At 35.5% G+C, this 25,501-nt stretch overlaps 1 protein-coding gene across 5 annotated transcripts in view; it reads right to left on the bottom strand.

The window, feature by feature from the left end:
- The window catches only part of C2H8orf34 (chromosome 2 C8orf34 homolog), a 147,888-nt gene that overhangs the window by 94,302 nt on the left and 28,085 nt on the right, over positions 1-25,501 (bottom strand). For 4 of the 5 annotated variants that reach the window (XR_005255943.1, XM_038129131.1, XM_038129127.1 and 1 more), the window contains exons 4-5: positions 19,616-19,744; positions 5,823-5,851 (exon numbers count right to left, since the gene is read on the bottom strand). Coding sequence is in view for 4 of the 5 variants with exons in the window: in XM_038129131.1 (XP_037985059.1) it covers positions 5,823-5,851; positions 19,616-19,744 (158 nt within the window). In the remaining variant the exon portion in view is untranslated. The remainder of the gene's footprint in view (positions 1-5,822; positions 5,852-19,615; positions 19,745-25,501) is intronic. The other variant, XM_038129130.1, reaches the window with a different exon arrangement.

Below are 25,501 nucleotides of genomic sequence, written 5' to 3'. Positions count from 1 at the left end.
TCACTTTTTTTAATAAATGCATAGCTCTTAAAACCTTCAGTGTATCTGTTCTGCTAAGCAACACAAGGCCACTTGTATTAAAAAAATCCAACCAAAAGACTGTTGTAGATTAATAGCATCACTCTTATTTGCATTATGAATTAATGCAAAACTAATAACTACATCTGCATTTTGCATTTTAAAAATAACCCTGCTGGGCTTTACATAATGTATCTTTCTATTCTGAAAATGGTATTAACATTTGAATAAAATGCATTTCTGAAACTATTTTTAACCACTTACTGGAGGACAATAAACTGGACAGGATTACAAGCAAGCAAAATATAACTGACATATTCAAAACAATAGCAATAACTTGCACCATCATATTAGAAATTTAGGTTATAGTAACAAGTTAAATTGTATGAAAAAGCATTCTGATGTAGTGAGTATATCTGCTTTCAATTTTACTAAAATGGTTGTAGATAAAGGATCACGTAGAACAGCATATTCAAACTAAAAAACACACCTGTATACCAGAAAAAAAGGATATGGAATTATGGGATAGGAATAATTATTTTTCTTTAAATAAACTGTTTATAGGCTATTAAAGGTATTTCAAACACAGTGTGCCTAATTAGGAGCAATATATTCCTATCATTTAGCAAGTGAAAATTATAGGAAAGCTGTTACCTAACTTAGTGCCTCAATAAATATTCCTGACATAAAAGAATGCTTTCCAAACAAAAAGCATCTGGAAAAAGTACAGCACACTGACTAGGCAGCCCAGAAACCATATTTTATCTCCCTCCTAAAAACAAACCACTTTTGAAATCTCCTCCTAATTGAAACAGATACAGTAAAAGCAGTTTGAAGTAGAGGCCTCTACTGAAGTGAAAGTAACAAACAAAAAAAAAAAAAAACAAAAAAAATGCTGCAAAATGCTTTCAATATGAATATATTTACCCTCTGGCTAGATGCTACCATTTTGCTGAGCACAAGAACCTCTATTTTGAGAGTCAAATGTAACCCAGGCCCTGGATCTGACTCACTCACCCTTGTTCTTTTGTTTTGCTTTCTGCAAGGTGCCTGTGAGTGCTTTTCCACACTCCCCTCCCCATACCTCTCTCCATATTTGTCCATCACTTGACTGACTAATTCACTTTCACATAATGTTTTTTTTCTGCAAGGACCATTGAAAATTGAATCCATGGCTTCAGATGTTTTAAGATACTTAACCACTGGAGTTGGGGTTTTTTCATGTACTTATATGTTTTGTGTGTCTATTTGAAGCTGTGGCATAGTCAGGTAATGTAGACTAGATGACAGTCACCTCTGGGCACTTGACAAGTGTAAATTGTCACAAGTGTAACAATGCTTGTAAGCTTAGAAAAAAGATTATTTCACGGCTGATAATGTCTTCATTACACAAGGTGCTTACCTGTTAATTAACCATCTGGCCCCTCCTGAGGTTTATTCCTTTATTCCCATTATTTTATTCCATCCCTTCCTCCCTAAGATAATTTCTAGTAATTAATAAAAATTGTTCCTGGAACTAGTTACTTAGAATAACTTGCACTGTCAATTTTGCTAAAAGCTTTCAGTCCCTTAAATGAAAATGCAAAGCACAAAAAAATTTGCCCATAAATTTTTCCTGACACTACACACTGCAAAATCAACATATAAATAAGTAGAACATGCATTCTGTGACTGTCCTTGCTATGCTAATTTCTTTCGTAGGCATTTTAAGGATAAAGTAGCATTTTTATTACTTAACAGAAATGTAATTTACATTACATAGTGATGCTTTGCCTCACTTTATCACCTTGCTTTCCTTTTTGAGTTGTGTTAGATTAGTACACAATGGTTTCAGTGACCTAATTTATTGTCCTCCTTTCAACTACACAAGCAGCCTCAGTGAAAACACCAAACGGAGAAGCAGAGACAGCTCTATTCAGAACACCAGGATGTTCATTTGGCAGTCTATTTTAAAGGCTGCAAAATATTGAGAAGTATTCTGTTCTCAACCAGGATGTTATAGTTTTCATTGCTTTTTTTCATACATACATTAGAATCTTAATTAATTTCTAATTTATATTTACCCATAAATAACAGACGATATTGACAGTGACATTAGTGTGCATAGAAATATTTTCAGTACAGGTAGGTATTTAAATCTGCACTAAAACAAAGAGGACTATTTCATGGTGCAGTCCAGGAGTCATCCACTTATCCACATCAGCGGCTACCAAACTGACACACTCAAGCTTCCTTTATGGGGACAAAAGGAGAAGAAGGGAAAGGCTGACAGACAGCTGATTCTACTCTTCACATTGGGCTGAGATGTGGCTGCTGAATGCAACCTCTACCTGAGAGGACAGCATTTTTATATTAATTTATTTACGTATCACTTAAAAAGCTCAGTATTCCTATTTTCTGATATGGATTTTAAGGGAATCTCCATAGTGAGAAATACTTTGGGATGAAAAGAAATCTGTTTATTTTTATGACTTAAGAATAGTTGTTTGCTCTATTTTATTAAGTGTAACCTGTTTTCATTTTAGAATACTACATATAAGAAGAAAGTATGCCCTAGACAGCATAAAAAAATATTAACATTGAGGGTCAAAATTTACTATTAATTTTTAGATCTTCACTTGGGTCTAACTCTGGATCTCTAATACTTAAGTATCTCCCATTATAAGTGTCTAAAGTGACTGAAAGGTATCACTGGGAATTCCAGACAAATGTCACAATGTTATGACAGGTCTCATTCTTCAATGTTTTCCTCTAGAGTTTTTTTTTTTTTCAGCCTAGAACTCTGTGAATATCAAAAAAGGCGAACATCCTAGCTCTTCTTTGTTTACATTAAACCCTTGACATTATGCATGGAAGTCTGCAGTTTCCTAAAATCCTTCAAATAGTTTCTCTTCAGTGGCAATGAGGGTGAGTCAGTTCAGAAATATGCATTATATTAAATCTGCATTTTAAAATATGTGACTGACAAGGCATCCCTTCTTATTTCCTTTCCTTACACAGTGTACTTGCAGTGCCAGTTTCTGATTTTACATAGCTTCCATGGCCTAGAGACAGAGGCTGAATCATCAAGAGAGACAGAACGCTCCTGCAAGCCTGAAGTAAATGAAAAAGAAGGTAATCGCTACAATAAACCTATTTTAATTGCAGTAATTTTAGGATTTTTTTGGCTTTTTTTTTGCAAGGTTACCAGTGAACTCAGAAATTTTAGGAGATTATGTCAAAGTGGAAAATTCCATATTGACTGAAAGACTCACCTTGTGTGCCTGTATTTTCTCTATTACTGTCTTGTACAAAAGCTCCAAGTACTGACAAAAAGCTAATACTAGGAGATATTTGACAAGAATCCATTTAAATGAAACACTCTTTCACAAAAGTGATTCAGAGCAAACTGGTTTTCCAAATCCAAATGCTAGAGTAACTAAGCAACTAACTAATTAACTGGATTACTTGGAGGGGGAGTTACATCAAGCAAAAATGCTGATTAAGTACTCCCCTGACAAAGGCAGCTAGAGGTTACTGAACCCAGAAAGATTTTTTAAAAAAAAAAAAGACAATCAGAAACAAAAATAAAGAATCAAAAATGAATAAACATACACATGCATTCTCTGTTTTCTCTAGGTTCATAATCTAAGCCATAGATAAAACAGCATAATTATGGGCTCTGTCATAGTCTTAGTTCCCCAAAATATTCCTGTTCATCAAGAAAGTAAAGCAAGGAAGAGAACACAGAAGAATTTTATATGTCTCTCATAACATCTCTGCAATGCTGATGTTTTTTTACTAGAATCCAGTGCCAAGTTTGGCCATGCTGTTCTAGTCCAAAGACATGCACCTGATGAGTTAAATTGTTCATCCAAACCACAGATGAATGTGATTCCAAAAATTATTCAGTGTGGCTGCAGTTTAGATAAGGAAGCTCTAGAATCAGCATGTATTAAAAAATTAAAACTTGACTACATTTATACCTGAAAAATAAACATCATCTGTGAACACATTCAGGTGAAATAGAACCAATTCTCTTTAATGTTAAAACAACTATTATCAGCTTGTCTTCAGCTGCTTTTGGCCCAAGACAAATAATACATGTAGAAACAAGTCTCAGGAACATTTCACGAATTAGCTTGTGTAAGGGATCATTCCTAGGATGCAGGATTCCACAGAATGGTCCTGGCCCTGCTTACATTCTTAAAACTGACTAGATTTTACATTAATTAAAAATCCTTAAAGGGTCAAACAAGAAATAGAAATGAAGTTCACTAAAGACCATGGAGGTAAAAAAATCACTCTTCTTCTCTAAATCTATGCTGAAATCCTGTTGAGCTGTACTGCACAACTGGTGCATGCTAGAGAGTTTCTTTGTTTGGGGTTTTTGTAGAAGTAGCTTTTGACTTCAAGAACATTCAATGTATATAACCTAATTCCAAGTTGTTGTTTTTTTTTTTTTTTCAAGCCTACCACCCTCCAGTTTTAAATTATAAAAAATAAAGTATATAGTAACAAAAAACCCTGACTTTTCACTCAAACTGCATCCTATGGAAATTCCCCAATTATGTTCTCCATCTCAGTTTTCACATTGAATAACTCAATTTAAAAAACATTTATGTTTCTGAACAATAAGATATCATAGTTTTAAAAAAAACCAAACCAACCAGAAATTATTTGCTAAAACATATATGTAAAAAGTATGTGATACCAGGCTCTAGCCTAAATTGTCTTCTTCCTCCCTCAAAGAGTATCTTTGAGGGTTTTTTCAACAACAAAACCATAACAAATTGAGTTCTTCTTAAGTATTCTTAGAGGTGAGAGTTCTAATGGAAGGACTTTCTAATTGTGCTTACCATCACTTCTGAGCCCAGTTATGGAAACAGTGGGAAGACTTAGGCCACAGTTTGGAGATGGCAGACACAGATGCACTTGACTGCATGGTAACATTTATCAGTCTTACCTAACTGGCCTTCCTTGGAGAACACAGTGAAGGTCTTTTAGACACACTTGTGTCAGAATGAATTGTGTCCTCATTTCACCAGCAGAAACGAAAGTTATTTAAAAAAACAAAGTGTTCTATATTAGGCATTATTCCTGCGTCTTATATACCTTTTGAACTCATTTTCCTGACAGCAATGATTTCTGACACCAAGAACACAATGCAAGTTTCTTGGCACTAGAAGCAGACTGCTGCTCACTGCTGAGAATAGGAAAGAAAAATTGGTTCTGTCTCCGTAAGTACTTTAATAAATCTAGCTTGATTACTCTTTCAGTGTATAATTTATTACATCTTGAATTAAAATTCATGTTAACTATGTAAGGTATCAAAAATGGCCAGAACTGAAGACACCATTTTTGCATTCAGCAAAGACTGATCTTTATGCCTTGTGCGTTCCTGAGTAAATATGAGCGATAAAAATAATTTCAAAGTATTCTCACAAATCATATTTGGGAATGCAGAATTTAATTTCATTAATAAAAGGTATTCAAGGCTAAATGTTTCCAAAAGTACACAAAGTAATCCAACGGACTATATTAAGCAAAGATGGTGTCAAGATCAAAAGTATTTCTGTGGTATTTCTGCTCTCACTAGCAGTCTCCTAAACTCAGTCCCTTTTTTATTTCCACACTTGACAGCTCATCCTTGGTCAAGATCTTAATGTATCTGCATATACTGTACTTACCCATACAGCTTTCCATACCCAAACTTCCTCTGAACCTAACAGAACAGACACGCATATGCCAGGACAGTGGCATGTGCCTTATAAGAATCATCTGTCTCTTTGTATCGCTCATTAGACATCTTTTATCAGTCTTACCTTATCGAGTTCATCAGAAATAGCAATGCCTGAAAACAAAGCAGATTGAAAATAAAAATCAGAAAAATGCTTTCTACACGTCGTTTAGTACAGTAAGTAAAAGTAAGGTTAAATCTGAAAACTATACATACTGTTCTCTGCATGCTGCTGTACCATACAATGTATCATATCTTGTTCCATTAGTGAAATTGCCTGGAAACAATACACTCTTCATTTTCCTCAGCTGCAATATTATCAAAATGACTTTTCAAAAAACTACGGAAATTAAAATGGCAGATGTGCCAGTAAAGTGACAATAAATTTAAGCATACATCTATCTGCTTTCTAAAATTGTATCAGCAATATCAGATTTACCAGTGGACATATTATTATGCAAATCTCACCCTGACCAGCATGCATAACACATTATGCTGCAATTACAGGGCAATATGGACATTTCGCTCTTTCTTCACTATACAAAGTGGAAATGATCCTTTAAAACCAGGTGGAACTTCAGAGAATAAAGTAAAATTTCTCAATAGAATGCAAATAGAATTCCCAAATCCTCTGAACAAGAACTTGTGTATTTGCTCATCTTTTCGGCAGATGCCTGCCCAAGGTTTCCCTATGTTGCTTCCATCATGTCATGTTTCAATTATTTCTATTCTGTAGCACATTAAATATGCAGAGTTGGTCTCAGAACTTATAACTTTTTACAAACATCAGTATATCACAAGGAGTGCTCCATGTTGAAAATTGTGATAGACTGGAATCAAGCATCTCTTAGATTCTTAAGAGATTTGATAAGAAACATTTTCAGATTAAAACTTCAAAACCAAAGAAAAGTTTCTTCTGGTGAAAATAAGTAAAATACACATACACAAGAAGAACAAACACTTGAAAACTGTTTTCTAACTCATATCATGTTATCAAGACACCTTCTTCAATGAAATGCAAGAGATGATATTGCAAAATATGTATTATCAGCTGAGTAGAGAGTTACTCTTTCTAAAATCACACTAAAGAGCGCAGCAGTATAAGGTAATACATAAGCTGATACATATATAAGTCTATACTATTTCATATACCATAACTACATTAATTTTGGGGGGTGTTTTACTGTGTTTTTCATCATTAACTCTATTTGGCTAATTCTCAGTTTAGATTAATTCCTTACAGCAATTTCTGATTTTAAAGGAACAAAGTGGTAAGAAAACTGCAATTATCACTTAAAGACCTCATCAACACATAAGAAATATGGCAGGAGTTTAATAAATATTTACAGTAATTCAATAGTACTAAAGTGGATCAAATTGAAAAAGATCACTTTTGACTAATCCTTCTATCCCTCACCACAATTAGCCAGTTTCTAATAACTTCTGACTATTATTTAGCCCAGACACAATACTAATGCCCATAGAGTATAATAGCCAGGTTGCATCATCCACACATAAAGGTGTTATGAATTTCTTGAATCCCAAATAGACATCTAGAGAGAAAATAATTTCACTCTTGAAGGTAGTAAAAATCTAATTCAAGCTTCATTTCACCTCATCTTTGAAAACCTGGATAACATCAACCAGCTCTCCATCACATGGATGCATTTTGCATAACCAAGGTCAATCCATTCTACAGCCACATATACTCTCTAAACAGTCAAATTAATTTTTCTTAGCAATTTCCCATAATGTTAATATAGTTTATTTGGTTTTGATACAGGCTTTTTTCCTTGTATTGAAGATTGGTACCCTTTTCTTCTGCTTTGACAAATCCCTGTGAATGTGTATTTGTTACTTGGGAGCAGACAGAAGGGCAATTTTATCTTGTGTTGACTCACCCCTTAAAAAAATATATTTTCAAGTAAGGTAAACGAAAATATAAAAGGTAATCCTGTAATTTCCTAAAATTTGTTCCAAAAAATGCCAAATGTTTTTTACTACCCAGTTGTCTGTGTTGCCTATCAAAGATCAGTACTAAAAGAACAAAGTAGAAAAAGCTGTATGGAAAAAACGGTACGCACTACTATATGTCTCACTCAAAAAGCTCTACTAACCTCTCTGATTATATTACATGTAAGACATAAAATTTTAAAACATCCATGATCTGAGTGTGCTTTTAGTAAAATGCTTTGTGTAAGTCCTATTGCTCCCAAGAACTTACTCTGAATTTAGAGAAGAGCCTGAACTGAGTAATTGAATTGACTAGAATGCCTCAAATTTCTTCTTTACTAAATTGCAAACAGTAGCAAGACACTAAAATGAACTGTATCTTTTAGACAAGCATGCAGAGAATTAGCAGCTTCTGAGGACATGTTGCCAAAATAAAATTTTACAAATTTAAAAATCTTTGATCTTTGCAATCACAGAATTGAACCTGCAAACTCTTTTTAGCTCTCTGTCTCTAATGTGGCATCAAAAGAAATGAAAAGGGATCCTGGGGAAGAAACTTTTTAAGGAGCTTGTTACAGCAATGTTAGCACGGTGAGTCTTCTGGAGGTGGTATTTAACATGTCAGTCACACAGACCTTTTTGTTGTCTTGACCCTCATTAATATTAACAGTACTCTTTAAGTCATTGATAGCACAACTCCATTAGCAGAGACTAGGATAAATAATCCCAAAAAGCATTGGATGTAAAAACACTTATTTCATTCCAAGACACTACTGCATCACAGTGGAGTCCTGAGAACAAACCTAGAGATAGTAATCGTTATTGTACAGGAGTATTTAGGATTCCTGTTAGTTTCTTAACCCTTAACAGACACATAACTTTTCAGTAGTCAAATAGGTTACTGTCAGTTACTTTATTTTCAAATAATACACTGACAATTTTAAATAGCTGAATTTCTATAAAGAAATTGTAACAATGGTTGCTATCTCTGGTTCATGTAATTGCTAGTATCCAGATATCAGCATTTTTCAAAAAGAAAACCCTTTTGTCACTTCTTTGTATAGGGGACAAAAAGTAATTGATTATGCTCTCTGCACTTTGTATAATTGTTTTTATTTACCTTTTATATACTCTAAATGGGAAAACAGCATTATAAAATTACAGAACACTACAGGCAAAGGGAAAGCCCATTCCATGAAAATACTAAATGGAAACAACATTGCAGTTTTAAGTAAAACATTCATAGGTATAGCCAAAATGCCCATACACTAAAAACTTTCAATCTGACAATTTAGTCACTTCTTCAAACTGTAGCCTTTTCCATCAAAACTTTATCCTAATCACAAAAAAAGTCCTAACACCTGAAAAACTGACACATCCAGTTTATTCAACCTTAAATCCTATAGCTTTGTTAGAATAAAAGTTACTATGAACAACAATTTCTGACTTCCCTCAGCTTAGAGCATTTAAAGCCTGACTCTGCATGATGATAAATGGAGAGAACGGAAGTTTTAAAGCTGCATCATCATTGTCCTGCTGAAAGACACTGAGCAGCAGATAAGAAGTGGACTGTTAAAACTGCTCTCCTGACTTTGTTGGGAGAGGTCTTCTGATGTCAAAAGCAAATCCTCCAGAAATAAAGGAGTATGCTTAACCTTTCCTCTTATAGCAGCTGTTTCTCACAGATGTTTGCCATGGTTTTATATCATAAGGTGACTGACAACTGTATAATAGACCAACCACTCTTACTAACCATTGCAACTAAAGCGGTGAAAAGTCTGATTCCTAGTATCAGCTAAGGCTCATGGGCAAGGTTTAATGCGGCAATTATTTAGGTAGCTAGCTGCCAATCTGATGTCTTTACAAAAATCCTCCCTTTTACAAGTAATTACTGGTGCTGAAATTTGATCAGGCATCACAAGTATCCAGCCAACTCAGTTGTGTGGTGAATTACAAAGACAAATTCAGGGCACTTGTTTCTACTTTAGGATAGTAAAAACCCTCTGTGCTGTAAGGGTGCTGAACAATGAAATAATTGGTATGAACATGTTTCTACAGTCCTTCAGAAATGCTCCACAGCCACAACTACTGCCATCTCTGATCAGCAACAAATCTGGAGAGGGGCTGTTAATGCTAGCACAGCCTCTCTCAGCTGGAACACTCATTCTGTCATTAGCTTTGGTTTTTGAAGAGGGCTGGAAGAACAATCTACTGTCTGATTGCAAGAAAGGTTTGGCATGCTACAACTAAATGAAATATATCTAACAAACAATGTAATAACAATGTAATTTATTAACTTATAACTTGTGACTTACATTTATTAAGTTAAAACTTACAACCTGTAACTTATTATATTTTAATTACTATTATCATGTCTACTTTAAGCAGATTGCCTAAAAAGTGTAGCTCATGCTGTATTAGCCATTTACCTTACAGATTGTTTATATTTAAAATACTAAATCAGTTGTTTGTCCTGTCTCTTAAAATTAGCATGGATTATTAAAACCATTCTTTACATGGCTATCTTAGATTTCTGTTCCCAGTCTTCTATCCCTATGACAATCTGCAGCAGCACAATGGTAAGTATGGAGAAATAAAGATGTATATCAATACAGCATTACAGCATCTTCTCTGACGTAAAAGCCACCTCTCAAAACTTTTGCATTATATTTTAATAAAATAAAATCCCTCTGCGTCTAGAATATGTATCTTCCACAGTACAGGTTTTCTGCTTAGGACATTCTGCTTCATTTCTAGCTTACCAAGAAATTAATTTTCTTTTCAAAGAAAACTGAACATTGTTAACAACAATTCCATGAATCCTTAAAATGCCTAGCTTTTGCATATGCTTCTTAGCAGAAGAGCTTTATTTATCCAATACCTAATTTCTCCACTCAGTGATATTTCTCTTTGAAAAGTGATTTTTGGACTTTGATGTTCTCAATTCAACAGCATAAAATCAATTTTCAAAACAAAAGGCACCACATAAGTTCAGGTCTTTTTGAAAAAGACCAACTGACATGATCTACATGGACTTGTGCAGGGCATTTGACACTGTTACATACAAAATCCTTGCCTGTAATCTGGAGAGACATGGCTTTAATGGGTGGATCAAGTCAGAGAGTTATTGCTGGATGGCCACACTCCCAAGAACTATGGTCAATAGCTCAGTGTCGAAGTGGAAACCAGTGGTGAGTAGCATTCCTCAGGGGATGGTATTGGAATGGGTGCTGTTTATTTTAGTAACATGGACAGTGAGGTCAGGTGCGCCCTCAGCATGTTTGTTGATGACATCAAGCTGCGTGGTGCAGTTGACATGCTGGAGGGAAGGGATGCCATCCAGTGGGACCTTGGCAGGACTGAGAGGTGGGGTGGCTGTGCCAACCTCATGGAAGTTCAACATGGCCAAATGCAAGGTCCTACACGTGGGTCAGAGCACTCCCAAGCACAGGTATGGGCTGGGCACAGAATGGACTGAGAGCAGCCCTGGGTAGAAGGACTGCTGAGTGTCGGAAAACAAGAAGCTTGACATTACTCTGCAATGTGCACCTGAAAGGTACATCCAGAAAGCCAACCACACCCTGGGCTGCATCGAAAGCAGTGTGACCAGCAGGTCGAGGGAGATATTCTCTGCCTCTACTCCACTCTTGTGAGACCCCGCCTGGAGAGTGTCCAGCTCTGGAGCTCCTTAAAAAAGAAGGGCATGGACCTGCTGGAGCAAGTCCAGAGGAGGGTCATGAAAGTACTCAGAGAGCTGGAGCACCTCCCCTATGAAGACAGCCTGAGAGAGCTGAGGTTGTTCAGCCTGGAGAAGAGAAGACTCTGGGGATACCTAATAGCACCTTTCAGTTCCTAAAAAGGGCTACAAAAAGCTGTAGAGGGACTTTTTACAAGGGCATGTAGTTATAGAACAGCTTCAAACTAAAAGAGGCTGTGTTTATATTAGATATTAAGAAGAAATTCTTTACTGTGAGGGTGGGAAAGACTGGAACAGGTTGCCCAGAGAAGTTGTGGATACCCCATCCCTGGAAGTGTTCCCAGGTTTTGCGGGGCCTGGAGCAACTTGATCTAGAGTGAAAGTTGTCCCAGCTCATGAAAAGGGGTGGAACTAAATTAACTTTAAGGCCCCTTCCAACTCAAACCATTCTATGATTCTACAAAATGGCAAGGTATAAAATGCCTTACTGCTGCATTATTCCTGATCAGCTTTACAGCAGCTTATAATCTGGCAATATTTTCATATGCTATACACACCTCAAATTACATATTTGGTGTTCTGGTAAGAATGAAAGTTTTGGAACTTAAGAGATATCTACCATTTTTGCTTTTATTTGTAGTTCTTAAATAATTACAGGAAGAAATAACATACAATAGAAATTTGTTGGGGGGCTTTTTTAAGACTTGCATTTTTCTAAACACACAATGTACACCTGAGAAAACTTATGTGCACCCAATCATAAGAAAATAAAATGCTACTACTTCAATGTATGTCAGACTACCACTATTTAACTCAATATTCAAGGAGATATTTATGCATTTTCCTAAACATCCAGAAGATGGCCACAGAGCTCCCAACAGCCAGTTTTCCTACCTGCCAAACAAAGCTGTCTGGGTTTGACACATCGCGTTTGACATTCAAAGTTTAGACATACTAAGACAACTTCAATGCAACTCTGATTAACTTGAAAAAATTCATTCTCAGGATCAGTCCAGGCCAGGGAACTTCTGGATGGCTGGACTGTCAACTTCATAGTGCATATCACAGGTTCTGTAACAAGCTCCAGGACAGAAACAGCATTCTTATTCTACCATTACAAATTCTGCAGCTTTGTGCACAAACACAGAAATATTGTATCCTGTATCAACTGTCCAGCAGTTCACTGCCCCATGCATTCTCCAAGTCCAAATTCTCAGGGGAAGCTTATGTTCTTCTGGTGGGACAGGCCACCTTAGATATGCTTGCATTTCCCATGGCAAAACCTTGGGCCATACTGCAGCAAGCAGCACTGTAGGTTCTAGTCCCTCAATGAACCATGTATTGAAAACAAGGAAAACTGAAACTCTTTCACACCATTCTTGGATTATAAAGGGCATTAAATGGTTGCTCTGGTTGCACCAAACAAAGCATTCCTCCTCCTAAAAAAGTACACAAAAACCTAAAAATTTCACTTGTTTCTGTGTAGGAACTTTAAAATATGTTTGTTATTGACTGTCATAATAGACATTCTTATAATATTCCTTTACCTACAGAGAGTCATTTTACCACTTTCCTCCAGTAGTAACTCAGAGATTTTCTGTGAGGACATGTTGAAATGAAACCTCAGAGTTTTTACCAATGAGAAGTGTATGTCCTGATATTATTAAGCAACTTTAAACTTTTTGTAGTGGTATCCACCTTGAACAAGGATAATATTCCTCCCAACACTTGGCCGTATTAAAACAAGATAAACTGTCATCTCTTCAAGGCACCACACATCAACATAGGAGCACAATATACATCTTATATAGTTACTATCTAGAAAACACGGATTTAATCCCTCCTCCTCATATTGGCTTTTAAAAAAGATAAAAATAATTAATCCCTAGCAAAATAATCTTTGCTTTAGACTTGCAGAATATCTATATCCAAATTTCTGAGCAGCTCCAACAGAGAATACAGGTTTCAGGATTAGGTTTAGTGACTAATGAATTATGCAAACACAGAGAAATTAAATACAAAGTACCCAATCAGTATTATGTCCCAGAAACTCTCCTAGGCCAGGGTCATCTCAGAAGAGAATAATCAAAACTGCAGAACTCTTCAGGTGAAGGTGTACACTGCAATAGGTGGGTTAAAATGGGTAGTCCACAGCACTCAGTAGCCAAGGAGAGTCATAGCTCATGTTCTGCTGTCCCACAAACGCCAACCCCCTTGTACTAAGAACTAGAAAGTTCCATAGCCAAGATGACAGACACACAAATCCCAGTTCTGCAATAGTATTAGAGAAACGTCAAGCAAGCCAAATACTAAAGAAAAGGACAATGTAACTCTAAAAGAGACTCCAGTCCTGAAACCTACGGGAGGTTGAATCAGAATGGCAAACACTTTCACAAAGGTGATTAAAACATCTGCAGGAAAAAGATACTTAAAAGTAGCAGTGATCTCCTGGCCATACAAGCCCCAGTTTATAATTGAAGAGTAATATTTATGCTCATATTGCTCCTCTTTCAATCTCAGAAAATATTATTTTGTATTATTATTCATACATCATACTAAAAGCAAGTGGATTTTATGGGCAAAGGCAGTATCAGATAACAGCTGTAGCACTGAGATAAAATTATCTTCCTTAAAGGTTTGATTGAGCTTATCTAAAAATGTTGATCTCAAAATAAATCACAAGCATTGATCTCATGCAAGAATAACACGATTTTAAAGTTCAGGCTGAAGAGAAGAAGGGAAAAATTCTCTACATGATGACTAGTCTTGTGGTTCAGTAACAAGAACACATTTAGGGCTAGATGATCAATAGATATCAGGGAAGTCATCTTTATAGACTCTATGTCAATTTCAGATCATCAGCAATATAGAATTGAAAAAAAATACTAACATGATGTGTTCTAAAACAATGCCCCTCATAAGCCAATTGACAAAAGTCATGTGTCCTGAAGACGTGAATTTACAGTTATATCATCATGATCACCACCATCAGAAATATCTGGCTTCAAAAAATGTTAGTGTAATTCAAATAAAGTTAATTTTCCATACGTGGAATGTAAATCATTAATAGTTTCCTACAGTGTAGAAGCTCCTAAATGAAACCTCATTCTAATGTGTTTGTCAGAGACTACTAAATACATTCAAGTAGTTCATGATGTATATATAAAGCTTCTCACATCCCACATACTCACAGGTTCATCCACTAAACTGAGGACACGATTTTAGCAGTTTGTTAACATATTGTGATTTTGTTTAGAATTTGTTCTACCCTTCTAGTTATGAGATTTTTACTCTTGTTGCTTGTCTTCTTCTCTGTGAAATATAAACAGAACATACGCTTTTACGTTTTACTATTTTATACTTTTCTTAAAGAGGTAAGATCATGCTTGCCTTTCTTAATAAAATTATAAATAACATCAAGTGATCCTAATAATATGATAAATAACTGTTTGAGATACTCTGAAGGGACTTAGAGATCTTTCATTCTTGAAGGTATTAAAGAGCCTTGACACCTGGCTCTAGGTGAGCCTGTCTGAGCAGTAGTGATGGACCAGATGCCTTCTGGAGGTCCCTTCCAACCTTAACCATTCTGTGATTCTATAATTCCTTATGATTTCCAGAAATATCTCCTACTAGATGGAAAACCATGGTTTTCTCATTTACTGATTGTTTACTGATTATTCCCCTTCAAAATGAAGAAACAAGAGGATTTTTCTCCTGTTGGTTATGTGTAGATACCATTGTTTCTGGGATGCCCTGAAACTGACTTGGACTCATAGTTTTGGTTAATGTTAACTTATTACCCTTTTTTGACTTTATAATGTCAACTGAATTCAAAGCATGAAAAATTTGTTTCTTCCCCTCTGATCTGAAGTGTACACCTGGCCTGAACAAGCATTCAAACACTACTAACAAAATGTCAGTTATCTTCGCTAAAAGGCTATTTGTGATTATGAAAGAGTACCTATCTCACAGCAGAAGATATTTTTTTCATCAAATGCAGTTACCAGCACCTTCAATAGGCACACATTTTCAATATGCACCCTAATCCTTAACTGATTGTATAAAAGATGCAAAGTTGTTCATCAAGTATGCAGACTTCCCACCTAACTGTGGCATGATGTCACTGATTTTGTCCTCAACTTTCCCCTACTCAAAAGTCTCATAATTTACTGGTTTCCATATCTTGTTATCTACTTTTCCATCCTCAGAAAATAGGGGAAGGACAAAGGCAAGATCAAAGGCCTTCATTAGCAAGATCCTTAGCTTTACAGATTGTAATTCTGTTTAAAGGCAAACAGGCCAGAAGGTGAAATACAAGAGCATATATTTTAAACAGGATGGAACTTTTCTTCCTTATGATCAGCACAGGAAGAAGGATGACAATAAAGGTAAGAGACCTTGCAATAAAAGAAAATAAAACATGCACAAGGGAAACACAGTATATTCCTGTAAGTTGCTTTATAAACCAAAATCTTCCCTAAATAGATGACTTGATAGTTCCAAATCCAGTTCAACTACATACAGCTGATTGAAGAAGCTAACAAAATCCAGCTCTCCCATGTGGGTAAGCCTCTGAAAAACTGTATCCTTATATCAGCAAGCTCCACCACACTTGGACCATAATTACAAAAATAATCTTCTCCAGACTCTCAAAACTCCTAGGATACTTTCAATTCCGAGTGTGAAGTCACTTGTTAGTTTCTCAGACCTACTAAAGCACAGAATTACTCACTCTTGACAGGGACTGGGAGAAAGGGTCCAAAAAAAGCAAGTTCAGTTTTAATCACTAGGAACGAATATAGAAGAGACCAGACATATATTTGCCTGAGTCTTGCCTTCCAAATCTTACAGGCAGTTCTAATTTTGCATGAAGTGCACAAGTTTGTCTCAAAGCAGGTATCTAGACTGCATAGTAAATGAAGCAATAGAATCTAGAATTTAATTCACAGGCTATGTCAGCTGCCTAACAGGCAACAAAGTCATGGAAACTCACTAAAACATCTAAAGCTTATCTTTAAAATGTAAATAAATTTCAGGACTTGACGGAAAATTCATTTAACTTCAAACATTTCATTTCGTTTCATGTGTCACTCTTAACTGTTGAAACACTGAAGGAAAAAAGAGTGGGTGCTGTAAAATAACATTAATAATACATTTTGATCATTTGTGTACTCAGCTGTTGAGCCCAGCGTCTGTCCCACATAATTTCAAACTAAGATTAGTATCAAATGCAGCACTAAACTCATGGCATGCTTGTAGAAACAAAAGCACTAACTAGCCTGCCCGAAACAAGCTTCAGGAGAGGTAGATGTGGGATCTTGTGATGGCTTTTTTTAAATTCCATACGAGATGTTTGTTTGGGTACAGCACAGAATGAGCTTCGTGCACCTTGTACTTTTAAAGTCCTAGACCTTCTGTTCATTGAAGCTCTCTAAGATTTCCTATGTGCAATCTACATTCTACCTCTGCAAGAACAGTAAAATTAATTTAGTTTCAAAAGTCCACCTTTTCTCTATTTACAAAATTTTTACATTTTTCATGTTGATTTTTCAATACGATGCTGACATGTAAGAAATAATAGCAAAGATTTTTTTATTTCTTGAAATGAAGTGAAACTCAGAAGAACAAAACCTGGAAACAGGGAGATACAGCTTAGAATTAATCTGATGCAAGTGTTTAAATTATGCCAACAAGAAAAAAGGTTAAAGTGCAGACTAACTAACAACTATAAAAGAACATAAAAAGCCATAAGAAAAGATCCTATAAATACACTAGGAAAAGGAGAACAAATTAAAATACAGAACTATAACATTAAAGAGAAGGAAAGCAAATAAGAGATGATACAAAGAATTCCCAGTGTTCAATCCTTTCTCTGCTTCAGTCTTTACAAAAAAAAAAAAAAAAAAAAAATCAGTTGCAGCCACATGCTTAACAGTAGTGGTTTTAAGAGGAAAAACTGCAAGCCAGACAAAGGAAGCTGAAAGATACGCTGGTGATTTAGATGCATTCAACTTAGCAGTTTCACTCTTGTGAAATTCATTCTAGAGCATTTAACTAACCAACTGAAGAAACCCCTAATCCATTAGCAACTGTCTTTCAGGAATAGAGAGGCCAGAGAAGGGCAAATACATATCTTTTAAAAAGGGAGGATGTGGGCAACTACTAACTATGAAGCCTAAATCAGACAACAGCAAGAATCATAGACAAAGCTGTTAAATAAATAATGTATCAACATCTAATGGAATAGAAAGGCGATAAGAACGAGCTGACATGAATTTATCAAGAATGAATCACATTAAATTAGTCTAATTGCACTCTCAACTGGGAAACTTGCCTAGTGGATAAGAAAAAGAAGCAGATGCAAAATACTCCAGCTATAAGACTGTTTACTATCCTAGATGATACTTCAGTAAAAAAAAACATTAGAGAATTACAATCTATGTGAAAACACTGCAAGGTAGAAAAATATCTGGTGGGAAAAAACACACTTACTGAGTAGCTTTCAAGGGCTGGTTGTCAGATCTGAAATGGGATCATGAAGAGGTCTGACAATATTTCCATTAATGATCTGGATGAAGAAATAGAGAGCACATTCATGAAAGTGAACTTATTATCAGGCCATGAGTGATTTAAAGCACTCTGGGGGATGGGATTCAATTCCCATATTATCTTGACAAACCACCAGAAAGCATCAAGTACTGGCAAGAAACAGTGAAGAATGTTCATTTGTGAAGTAACTATGAAAAACAGACTCCAACAATGGTGACCAGGTACATTCAACCGGTCCAAGTGTAAGACCCAGCAAAGCTGCAGAGTTTTACACTCCAGTTAGAAAACTGTGGGGCAAGGAGAGGTGCAGAATGATGCAAAATCTACTTTATAAGGAAGTACAGGTATAGCTCTAGGTAAAAGTGGAAACTTCACAATATTCTGAAGGAAAGACGAAGATGTAAGATTGAAGAGTGGATTTAGGCATTTATTATTGAACTCTCACATCTGATTGGTTTGTATCTCCAGAGAGTGAATAAATAAGCCTTTCTGAAATTCAAAATATTGTTTCTGTATTTGTGCATAGCTTGGCTACAAGTCTGAAGGAGAAAAGCTTGAAAATCACAGTCAGGCAACAGTGAGGCTGCAAATCAGAGATGCTGATCAGACTTGGTTTTGCTCCTTACAGGCAGATAGACCAATTTACTAGAAAAGTATTTCAAAAAAGCTCTGTAATTATAATACAAGTTTGAAAATTGTTCAGAATATAATTGTCGTGATCAATCTAAAATATTTGGGAAAACTAGTTTTGGGTATTTGGCACAATTTTAAAAAATGCTGAATCTCAAAATTAATTGCAAAACAAATCTTCCGTTCCTCATTCAGCTCTCTCTGACCTCACTATCTGTAAATTCTCCAGTGAATCAAGAACTTCCAGGGATAAAATTTAATGAGAGTAGAAATAAACCTTCCTCACACAAATATCTCCCAGATCATGTCACACCTAGTTTTCATGTAGCATGGTGAAGAGTACTCGTCATCATTTCATACTTTAAAAACTGTTAGCAGTATTTGCTCGCATAAATGTATTTCAGAATTCTCTTCTACAGGAAAGAAAGCAAAAGAAAGAAAAAAAGAGCAGCTATTCCTGATCATAACCAGTAAGCCTCACAGTTGCTCATTACATGAGTGTTTAAGGGATAATGCATGGGGTTTATGATGAAATAACTGTGTTTCATGTTTCTGAGTATTTATTTGAGATGCTTTAAAATATTTTAGTTTCTTCTAAAAGCTAGAAAGTCAATGAAATCAATGATACAAAATAGCTAAATGTTTTCCAATAACAGGTCTGAACTCTATCAATGAGGTTAAGGTTTTGCAAAGGTTAATACATTTAACTACCACACAAAGGAGCAATCTCCCTGCCGTTTTCATTAAACCAGCTTCTTGTGTTGATCTCCTTATGAGCTAATTCAGCTCACTAAACTGGTAGAAAACGAAAGTTAAAAAAAAAAAAAAAAAAAAAAAAAAAGGTGGCGTAGGGGTAGTAGTTTCAGTTTCCAGGAGAGCTCCTGAATTATCTCAGACAATCTGTAAACCTTATCAACAGGAATGTTAAGTGCTGACGTAAATGACCTTGGTCTTCATTGAACAGAAGACCACCTTCCTGATACATACTTCCAAATTACAATTCAGGCTGAATGGTTACATTAAAAAACTAAAATCAATCAACTTACTGCGAGACAGATTCTCAAGGGCTTTTCCAAGCTTTTTGCTCTCTTGAAGAATATGATTAAGTTCATCAAAATCATGGTTCTCCGGTTTTGTCTTCCAATCCCATTTAGGATGCTCTATTGACCTTGGCACTAAATATACACAGATATATAGATGAAGTTTAGATTTGGTAGTTCAGACTCCTACAGTAGAAAAAAATCTGCACAGTGAGTTTACAAGCCCAAGTATCTTGGGTGGAAATTACTTAACTATCCTTTTATTTTTACTGCTGGAAATATTTTCTTTGGTCAATGTGAAGTAAAAACATCTTTGAACAAATGCATACCAGAATTATTCTTGCAACAAATTAATTGGTAAACAGGATAATTAACATTAATAATTGAAAATAATAAAACTAATGTAACAAAAAATGTATTTTAACTATTGTACATGATAGTATCTAACTTTCAACAAAATAGAATTGTGTGGCCTAGGGGTCAAAAAGAAAAGATGTCAAAAGAAAAATTAGTAACTTTTGGCCTTGCTTGTTATTTTATCAAGAAGAAAAAAAATATTCTAGATACAGCTTTTAAAACAACTTTTTTCTTTTTCAAAAATCATAAAGTTCATAAAAAATAGTGAAACAAAGAATGTCTTTATCATTCATGTTGTACAGCCTCTAATCTTTATTGCACTCCTTAAACAAATTCAGCCTTTGGGAAGCACAGACCTGAGCTTATAATCTGTTGCTCATTATCTATTACCAAAGCCTTTAATTTTAAAATAACAGTGTCTCAACTGCTGAGCTAAGTTTACCTACAACAAAGGGGAGTGTCTGAGATATGTAGGACGCACAATGAACAGAGCTTCTTTGAACAATGTGAACATTTTGAACAATTTGTAGAAATGAAAACAAAAAACAATGCTGTTTCTGGAACTGCACTTTAACATGTTCTTTTTGCCAGTGTTCAGAATTAAGTGAGCTTCTGCTTTTGCCAAGAAATGCAACTGTCAGGTTGTCTCCAAGCACAGCATTACCATGCTGGTGTGAAGATAATGATGTCTAGTCCACCTTTCCACCAGAAAGGACCAGCTGCATTTTTACCAACCACCATTTACCAGTGACTGACCATTCACTTAAAAATTACTTCAAAGAAAAGCCTAAAATATCCAATACATCCTGGCCAGCTTCAAAATATTTGCTTACTAATTTGACAGCTGTCAACTGCTCTATGCTTATAAACATCATTTTCACCACATGCTAAGAAGGCAATTTAAGATTCCTATAGATTGTGCTAGAAAGTTGGCTTTGTGCTAATCTGGAACTTTGTGCTTCTGGAACTTCAGACTGCTTCTGCGATGGTATGGGGAAATCATACATCAAGTCTGGTAGCTATTACAAAACATGTTAAATAACTTGGTATTGAAATTTGCCTTAATACTGACTTCCCTCTGTGTGAATATATAATCTGCTCCACTTTGGATCAACTTGAACTTTCCCTTGTGGAGTAAAGTCAATAGTCACCTTTCGCAGGTAAAGAAATCGGACAAAGTTATGTTGAAGTCCTTCTTTCACAAATTACATTATTCTACCTCCTGCAGACATAAACCAACTCATCTTCAAAACAGGCATCTATGAAGAGCCTGACAACACAGAGTCTATGCTGATCTGTAATACCCACTCAGGAACCTGGCTATCAAGGAAGTTAATTGATTAGACTGCAATTACAGACATTTGCAAAGACAGAAGACAAAAGAGACATTAAAAAAGACCTACAGTGATAAGAATAGAAGGAAAGGGACATAAGAACCCTCAATAATGAGAAGGGAAGAGAGGAGCAAGTTGAAGCGTCACAGTCTTGTTTTGCTCTGTGTTCAAAAAAGGCAAGTAATGTATTTCCTACTCAGGACAATAGAATAATGACTTATAGTGATTCTCAGTAAATACATACAGACTTTAAGGTATTAGAGTATGAATAGTCTCTACTCTGATGAGCAGCTTGTAATTATTTTTGTTGATACTTATAAATTTCAAATATCATTTTATAATTCCCTGGTTTAAGAACTTCTACGTCAAATAAAAGTTACATAAATTCTTGTGTAACAAAAGTTGACTCCATTCACAGACTGCAGCATATACAAATTAAACAGCACAACTTCAGTATTTTTCATCCTTTTTTTTTCTTATTTACAGAAAACAAAATGTTCCACCTAGTGTTTTTTCAAAATTATTACTAACTGTAAATATAAATTTTTAATGAGCTAAAAAAGAAATTCTATAGAGTTCTCTCTATTTTCACCCACCTTTGTTTTACATTGAGATCACACACTCCTTTTGAGTCCTTTAGCAGTCATCTTACCATCATCCTTCTTGTGCCAACACTATATTCTACACCATTACTCACTAGCAGTATGACAGACTTGTCTTTCTATGTTTATGCTGAAGTTGCCACACCAAAAAAATCTCACAGTACCACCAGAACACAAACAGGCAACAATTTAATACAGTAGAACAATATAAAAAAGATGACCAAACCTTGGAGCTCCCAGGTTGCAGAAAATATCCACAAGCTAGAATTTTACACCATGTCAGTTCGAAACAAAACCAATTTTTCAAAATAGAAAAGGATTTTTGGGAAACCATATGCTTTTGAAGCAAAATTTATCATGGGACAGAAGCTGGATGAAAAAAATATAAGTTCTATTTGACAGCTGTGGAGTTTCCAGGATCAGCAGCCGCCAAGTATATGGACCAACTTATATCAGGAAAAACAAAGTCTCAAGACTCTTGTTCTTGACAAACACAAGAAGCTTGGACTTCATCTCCCTAGATGGATAGAGGGAAACCATTCAAAACCATGGTGGAAATTTGCTTTGCATGCTGGTGGACAATCAGCTGTGTTTTACTGAACCATTTTGTACTTCAGTGAAAAGGTACCAAAATATATATGTTGTCATTAATTATTTATACGTTTCAATACAATTTGTTTCAACAATGATTTGGTTCATTCTGAGGAATCAAAACAGAGGGGGAAGTTAAACAGAATTAGAACTGACTGTAATTTTTATTACTTATAGAGAAGTCATAGTTCTTCCTACTTACATAGTCTCTCAAATAATGAATGGATAATAAAACAACATCTATTTAGTAGAATCATGTGGCACATGTTTGCTCTTTCAAGTTGATTTCCTTCTTGCTTACAGATTTTTTCAAAATATAAACCCTTATCTTCTCAGCTGTAGGATCAACAAGCACGGGAAATTTTTAAATGAATGTCTTTGTTGGAAGCATTCAGAACTGTACAAACACCATATGAACCTTCTTAGGAATCTTCTCAAATACGTGATCCTCCTCTGTATGCATGAAGTCTGTCATTAATCGTTTATGTGCATGTGTCACTACACACTTAGCAAAATCCTTTCACTACACTTTCACCTTCATCTTTCTTTATTATGCTCACTCATTCCACAAAATCATATCAGTAATTTCTTATCGGTAATTCAAATCTCTTATCACATTACACACTTCAACCTCATCTTTGTTATTTGAGAGATTTATGTAACACTTTCTCTTGAAATTATTTGCCTACAATTCAGAAGATTTATTACATCTACATTGTAGCATTTGTATTGAAAGATGTAGTTTCCCTTTAGGGAGCTGAGATTTCACCATCTCATCTTAGGAGACTGGATAGACACACTTACCAGTATTTCTGATTTTCTGGTGGTGTGCTCTGACCATAAATGCACATTGCATTCATTCACAATTGTGGTATGAATTCTGCCACAAATCAGCATACCTTTATTTTTAACTAGATGATGGTACAAGATCAGTACTGGTTTTATCCACCCATACAACTCTTTTCAATGCATGATCAGCAGACAGAATCAGACCAATTGCTCATTAAATCCAACATTTCATTAATGCATTGTATGGCCATCTTACATCGCAAAGAACAAAAATATGTATAAAATAATAGAGTGTAAAATTACTCATGTATTTAAATCTTATGATAGAATTCAGGTTGGAGTTCTTTGATAATAAATCCAAACTGGTTTACATAGTATCTGGATATTAAAAGGCTAAAAGAATGATGGCCTACAGTCCTAGACTGACTGAGAGCAATCAGAAGCACGCAACACTGTACTCGCATACAGGATGTGGTGAGAATGCTGAACTGAAGAAGCATGAAAGGATGATCTGTGATCTGATTTAATAAGGAGGTGGTGAAGAGATCAACCTATTTTGCCTAAAAGTAGCTTGCTGGTAAACAAAAAGTCTGTTTTACAAACTAGTTTGTAATTTCCAAATTTGTTTTTCTTCAGATACAGAACGTGATCATTTAAACATTTCATTTATATACACAAAAACACCTCTAGCTCCAAGCTTCTTCTTGCCAGACAACAACAGCAGCTTCTGGTTAACTCTGGTTTTGCACACACCAAACAAGTGGTCAGATGGATTAGATATTAACAACTGTTTGTGTGTTTCAGGTGCACCTTAGATCATAACAGGCAGGAGGGAATGGAGGTATCTTTCTAGTAAAGTTGAAACCATAAGGAAGAGACATTTGTGCAGCAATAACATGCACACTACAGTCAACATCACTGTGTTGAAAGAAAAAATATATTTCCTAATTAAATAAATCAAATATCGTTATGTTCCCAAATATTCCTATGAAATGACAGTTCTGAATAAACGTACAAGATTGTGATCATTTGAACCAGACAGTCACAAGACAAAAACTCTGAAACAGAACACAATAGAGCTGATGGACTCCATTAAAATTTGGGTTTGTTTTGGCAGTTTGGGGGTGTGATTTTTAGATTCTTGGGTGTAGGGATTTGTTCTTTTCTTTTAAACACAAATCTGAGAGCAAATCTTTAGATCTCCGCAGGTCCAAAACTTTTTGCTTCTCAGATGAGTCCTTACTACCTCTTTGGAGATGCTTTGGGAAAAAAAGTGCAAGAGGTAGAAGCTGAAGACACAAAACAAATGGTATATGGTGTGCACATTAGGACAGCATTCCTTCTAAACAAACTTGCTTGCTGATCTGTGTAGATGAAGGGATACATGGTACCCACTTATTTTGGCATAAACCAGAACGAAAGGTCAAAAGCATATTTAGAATATTAATATATATATACAGATTAAATATATATATATTAATATAAGAATATTAATCCATTTGGCAGAAAATAAGAGAAGCAAGATATGGCAAAAAGGCACATGTCTGAAACCAATATCTGCAATAGCAACTGAAAGAAAATACAGTTCAAATACACAAACTATTTTCAAAAACTTGCAGACACAACTAATTGCAGGTGTAAGAAATTAAAACAATAGGATTAATTAAGGTTTAAATAAATCAGTGTTATGGAAAACAAACCTGAAATGCATAAACAGCAAAGCATAGAAGAAGAGGATAATTTGGCTGGAAAGTACCTCTGGAGGTCTTCTAGCCCAGCCTGGTGCCCTAGACTGGTCCATTGAGGGCAGGTTGTTCAGAATATTCAGTTCAGTTTTAAATATACCCCATGATGGCAATTCCAAAGCCTCTCTGGACAATCTGATCCTGTGTTTGACTCCCCATGCAGTATAATTTTTGCTTCCTCTTGTCCTTTCACTAAACGCTCTTGAGAAGACAAATCTGACTATGCCTTCTCATCCATCCTCCAACATACTAGTTGATAGTAACAATGAAATCTCCCCTGAGCTTTCATTTCTTCAGTATGACCAAACCAATTTCTTTCAGCTTTTTCTTGTCCATCACATACTCCAACCCTGGCATCATCTTGGTGAACCTCCACAGGACTTGCTCCAGTACATCACTGTTTCTCACAATGGGCTCCAGGTGCCACCTCAAAAACAAACACTGCTGGTTCTGCTCTTGCTACTGCAGCCTGGT

The sequence above is a fragment of the Motacilla alba genome, chromosome 2, assembly GCF_015832195.1.
Source record: "Motacilla alba alba isolate MOTALB_02 chromosome 2, Motacilla_alba_V1.0_pri, whole genome shotgun sequence".
Lineage (NCBI taxonomy): Eukaryota > Metazoa > Chordata > Aves > Passeriformes > Motacillidae > Motacilla > Motacilla alba.
The sequence above is the reverse complement of the archived record's forward strand: the minus strand, read 5'-3'. Positions and strand labels throughout refer to the sequence as shown.